Source organism: Macadamia integrifolia, unplaced genomic scaffold (genome assembly GCF_013358625.1).
Source record: "Macadamia integrifolia cultivar HAES 741 unplaced genomic scaffold, SCU_Mint_v3 scaffold1790, whole genome shotgun sequence".
In the NCBI taxonomy this organism is placed as follows: Eukaryota; Viridiplantae; Streptophyta; class Magnoliopsida; order Proteales; family Proteaceae; genus Macadamia; species Macadamia integrifolia.
This window is the reverse complement of record NW_024868353.1, coordinates 131,205-137,091: the sequence shown is the minus strand read 5'-3', so window position 1 is coordinate 137,091 and position 5,887 is coordinate 131,205. Positions and strand designations below refer to the sequence as shown.

The following is a 5,887-nucleotide window of genomic DNA, read 5'->3' as shown; positions in this document are numbered from 1 at the left end:
AAAAAAAAAAAAACTCAAGCACATGTTACAATTTTCATCGTACTATGTTCTCAAAAGAGTAATTCTTCTCAAAATCTCAAAAGGTGTTTGAGTTGTAATCTCATTCTAAGAATTCTTGTGGTTTAGAAGAATCTAGCTACTGGAGAACCAGGAATGGAGAGTTTTCCCTCCTTTTTGGTCTTAAGAATACTGTTTTTAAGAAAGAGTGATTCAAAATGGTATTAACATCTCTCTTTCTTTCTTTCTTTATATTTGTTTGGGTGCTACAATGCTCAATCGGGGCTAGATTAGTCAATTGGGCACCCAAGGAGGAGACGGTGGGACCTATGTGGTGGGGGTGAGGCACAACAGACAAAAACTTGAAAATTTGTAAAACTAGGATGGCTGTCGCAAGGTGTCCCAACTCAAGGAAGGGCAACCAGCAAGGGAATGAGGGGGGGGGGGACTTGAACACTAGACGGAAGGCTGCTTCAATAAGTCGTTTCTAACCAATTGCCCTGGGCAATTGTTGGCACTAAAAAGGTTCTAAATCCATACTAATAGGGATCCAGGTCCTTTCCAACCCCTGCAACACACATCCAATAGATAGGATGATTTGCACCCAACACAAGACCCTCCTAATCATCGGATGTGTGCTGGAGGGGCTGGTGAGGATCCGAACACACTAAACAGTGAGAGTATGAATCTTTCTATGACTCTATGACTATAAGTGGGTATTTTGTCAAGTTAGAGCAGTTATCATGGTTTAGAGTCAACTAGTCCACAAACACCCCGCAACCCCACCAAAAAAAAAAAAAAAAAAGTGATCCGAAATCTTTTCGGTGAAAAGGTGATACCGAATAAGAGGATCAAAACAAAGGGTGATACATATCATATCACATGACATCGTATTCGCACAATCGTTTTTTTTGACACATACAAACGTGGAAGGCACTACTTGAGCACCTCTGCATTTTCTTCAAATAACCGCGACTCATCTGTCAATTCTCAACTCTTTATACGCATTGAAATATTTATACGCTGTTAAGTATCGATCCGGTTATCTTCGATCTTCTATCCATGGCAGGAGCTGGAGTTGCAGATGAAGAACATGATTATTCAGTCTTCGCATTACCACCTGAAGATGTGAACCAGAGATTGAAGGCGGTGATGAAAGGTCTGAGATCCGATTTCGGAGGTCCCGAATTCGAGCCACACATCACCGTCGTCGGAATTATTCGTCTCACCAAGTCCGATGCCCTTCAAAAGTTCAATTCCGCCTGCGAAGGTCTGAAATCTTTTACAGCTCAAGTTGATTCGGTAGCTACCGGAACTTTCTTCTATCAATGCGTCTTCCTTCGCCTCCACACCACTCCTGAGGTAATCTGCAATTAATTTATTCTCTCTATCAAATTGAAATCATGAATTTTAGGTATTTGTAATCAATTAGTTCAGTGATTTGTGTTCTGTTTCGAAAAATCGAAGCTTGTGATTGTTCGTCGTTCTGATAAGTTTTTTTTTATTTTATTTATTTTTTATTTTTTATTTTTTTTTATTTTGGAATTCTGTCGATGTAGGTGATGTCAACTGCCGAGAAAATCAATGACTGCTTCGGATACAAGAATTCAACCCGTGAGTCACACTCTACAACTCTGTTGCTTCCTCTACACAATTTCTATTTCATATGTTCTTAAACTGTGGTTGTTGGTTATCTCCAGTATTCATTTTGATTATCGTAAAAGAATCCTCTGTTCCAGTTTTTTTTTACTGAAAATATTATGGGATCCCTTTACTTTATTTTTCTATTTAAGAGGACCCCTGTTCTTGATCCTTCATAACACACACACACGAAAAAAATAAATAAACTATGGTCTAATCAAAGATAACATAGGAATCAGAAAATTTATAGGGCTAAGGAAGTGAGAACTGGAAAACAGAACATGAGACTTATTTTAACTCTTTTCAAATTGGGCCATACTAGAAAAATTAATTAGTAAACTTAGCAAATGGTCATTAGTTGATTATATGTATATATATATATATATATTTTTTTTTGAGGGCGGGGGGTGGGGAGTTGGGGTAATGGTGGGGTAAAGATTACTTGATTTGAATGAAAGACATATAATTTGAGGGAATAACGTTTTCCATCATCGGTGGAGTAGAGAGATCTCTCCCCCATTAATGATGTGACCATGTAATTGGTTTTTTTTTTTTTTTTTTTTAAACGCTTCAATCCTCATTTGATAAAGTCAAAATTATCCATCCTTGATGCAATAAATAGAGATTCATTTTTCACCATTTTCAACTTTGGAAAGAGCAACATTGTCTACCCACTCCAAAAAAAAAAAAAAAAAAAAAAAAAGGCACAATTGAGGCACAACTAAATTTTCATCTCAAAAGTTTTCGAGATTCAAAGAGCAATTGATATTTCTATACACTATTTTTTTTTTTTTTATAACGATACATTGGAAAAATATTCAGATTATATTTATAGGGTTTTTCATTGAAAGCAACTTGTCAACAAAGTGGTGAACTAATAAGCTGTTATTTTCTTTTAGTTGTTCATATTTTTATTCTCAAGAGTAATATAATGAAGCATTTAATGCACGGGTAAAAAGAGATTTTTGAAAAATTAAAAGTTATTTAATGTAATACTTATGTGAAATAAAAAGATTTACCCTCATTAATAGTTATATAATTAGTATTTGTATGAAATGATAAGATCTATTCTCAGTTAAAAATAAAAATTATGCTATACCAAAGGGCAAACATTGAGGTTATGATATTTTTTTTGGGGAAAAAAAGTTGCATGGCCTTTGCACCAGTGTGTGGGCAAATGAAATATGGGCATCAATAAGAGGGGTTCAAATCCTTTGTGGTGAGTAGTGAATGGCAGTGAGGATCCAATGGCGGGAGGGCCCAACATGCACTCCAGCCGTTGGATCCTCACTACCGCTCATTGCTTTACCTAAACGATTTTTATGCCAATAGGAGTGGAATTTTTAGGTCTCGTGGGAGGTGGGGTTATCATTTCACACCCTTCGTGTCTAGGTGCAGGGCCGTGTGACGAGAGAGTGTTCATTTCTATTTATTTTTTTTTACCGAACTTAATACAATACTCTACACCCAACTTGATTATAACAAGATATTCCTTTTATCATAGTGCAGTATGTTTTGTTTCAACGATTATAATGGACACTATCTTTTCTTTTGCTGATCAATGCGTTTTCTTGTTCACACTTATGTAGCTTATATGCCACACTTGAGCCTCCTCTATGGGGATTTAACAGATGAGGAGAAGAAGAAAGCCCAAGAGAAAGCTGAAGTCTTTGATGAGAACATAGGCAGCCTGACCTTCCAGATCTCTCGTCTTGCCTTGTACAAAATCGACACGGACTGGGAGAAGGTGGCTGAGTGTAGTCTTGTTTTACCACTTCTTCATTAATTCTATACGTGAAAAGAGATTGAGTTTTCTGTCCAGCTACATAGGTACGTTAGAATTTCTGTGTCTATCTCTTTTCTCTCACTATACGGTATAGATTTGTCATTTCGAGAGAGAGTAGTGTTCACCAGCTGACTTTTTTCTTTTCCCCATGTGAAAACTATAGTCCTAACATATCCTTTTGTTAGGTCTTTTTGTTCATGTCCTTTTCATTACCGAATACCAATTCATTTTATATTTTATTTATAAAAATTCATTTTACTTTGCATTTAAATCCTTTTGATTTAAAAAATAAAATAAATAGGGAAAATGGGAAACATGCAAAATGACCAGCCCAACTATGATTTCAAAATCCGATCCATGTTGTTGCCTTTGCATGCGATCTCATTGGTTCCCACACTAATACAAGGGTCACAACATAAGGAAAATTGTATCTAGAAAATACCATTAAAAAAATAAGATAAGACATTTAAATAGTTTATACAATAATGTAGGATAAGGATTACCTTTTAGGTTTCAAAATTCACTTCTCTTCCCTTTAATTTCTCTTGCAACCAAATGAAGTCATAGTGAATATTTATGCTGGTCTTAGTTTCTAATGCTTCCCCTCTGAGCAAGGTTTCAAAAATCATTATATCAGATCATGAATCGAATCGACACTGAACGGTCCTACCGATTTAGAATGATTACTCTGATTACTGACTGGTTTTGACAAATTTTACCGATTCGAATTAGGAATCAGCACTAAATGATTCAGATTCCGATTCCAAGTTTTCAAACCCTGCCTGAAAGATTAGAAACATCTTGTACAACCAAGTTTTTCTTTGAAGCTTTAGGGGTATCTTGTAAATAAATTAATAGGCCCACTTAAGGTGTAAAAATTAGTTGGTTCTTGAGCCAAAGGGAAATGTTTGACCACCTTGTAGAGTATACCGGAGGCGATGTGGTAAGAGACTAAGAGCCCAACATAGGTGGGACCCCATTATAGAGAATTCTATATACATCTCAAAGAAAAAGAACCCTACCGCTCTGGTTTGCCTAGACCTAGGATGCGGCGGCAGAAAATAAGAACTAGATCCTCTCAAGTGCGCCAATGTGCATCTAACCGTCAAGGGTGCTGTCAATTGTCCGATGTGTGCTGCATACATTGGATAGGACCCGATCCCAAAATGCCCAGTTTTACCATTAATTGGGAAAACCAAATCCTCTCTCCCAACACACATCTGACAACGAGGAGTGCCTGCCTGGGGAGTGCCAGACATCCTATGCTACTGGGGAGATCCGTGTCCACAGACAAGTTGATCTGCAAGAAGCCTACATGTCGGTTAAACCTCCATTCCTCCACCATCTGAAGAGCTACGAAAACACTACTTCAATTCGCTTCAGACGCACTACTGTCTCCACTGCCAAGTCTTTGCATAGATTTGCTTTGAATCTGAGAGAGCCAAAGTCTTACACACCATATCCAGATGCACCAGATGAAATGTAGCTAGCATCAGTTCTTGGTACAGCATTTGTAAGAGGTTCCAATATCTATTACCATTTCTACAGATATCCGAAGGGATTGAGGACCACAAAAACTCAGTATCTATGGGTCTGACCATTTGTTAAACTCGGTATCTATGGGTCTGACCATATGTTGATTATCTCCACATCTTATCAGAATTCCATCATTATCCTCCAACTCAAACGACGGAGTGCACTGTTGTGGTCAGAACTAGATCTAACATTCTAATCCCTCGTCCACCTCACATGCAACCTGTGTGCAAATGGTCTCCCACGACGTTAGGGTAATATGTTTTTCCTATTGTTTTATAGGAAAAAATATTGAAATCGATCGAGTGTGAAGTGTTAATGGAATTGGTAAGCCAAGAACAGAATATCCAAAGAGTGGGAATTACTAAAGATCTGTTCACTAACCCTTCCTGCAAAAGTAAGGAGGATATCCTCAAAAGACACTTTCCCCTTGTTTCTCCTCATATAGTGGATAAGGTACATGACATTGCCTTCAAACACATTTCAAAAATCCTGTTAAAAGCAGGAAAGAAAGCCTTCAAGACATGTTAAAACGCCTTTGATCTCTGCTGCCGAGGGGATCGTTGTTAGAGTAACGATCATTATCCTCATCTGTAATGACATTATTAAAAAAGGGTATGAAGGGTCAACTGGTCAAGGGGTTCAGGGTCACAAGGTGCGGGGGATACGAGTAGAGCATGAAAATAGTCACCGAAGGTGGCAACCATTCCCCGTGTATCAGAAATCTGTTATCGTCCATGGGTTGTCCCCCTTTGGGACCAAACCAGGCTGGGCAGGACTTCCGCAAGCAAGCGATTGCATGGCTTTAAATGGTTCACCGGCTGAACTGCAAGCCCCATCAAGCCAACCTGCTGACAGGCCTACCCTTCAGCCAGTGGTGACAACCAATGTCTTAACTAAACCATTAATAATACATAATGAAACCTTAAA

General features: G+C 38.1%; 1 protein-coding gene across 1 annotated transcript; it reads left to right on the top strand.

The window, feature by feature from the left end:
• The first annotated feature begins 892 nt into the window (after positions 1-892).
• Positions 893-3,644, top strand: LOC122064845 (cyclic phosphodiesterase-like). The gene is made up of 3 exons (XM_042628628.1): positions 893-1,359; positions 1,557-1,611; positions 3,228-3,644. The coding sequence occupies exons 1-3, from the start codon at positions 1,060-1,062 to the stop codon at positions 3,422-3,424; spliced, it is 552 nt and encodes a 183-aa protein (XP_042484562.1). The 5' UTR covers positions 893-1,059; the 3' UTR covers positions 3,425-3,644.
• The last annotated feature ends 2,243 nt before the right edge of the window (positions 3,645-5,887 follow it).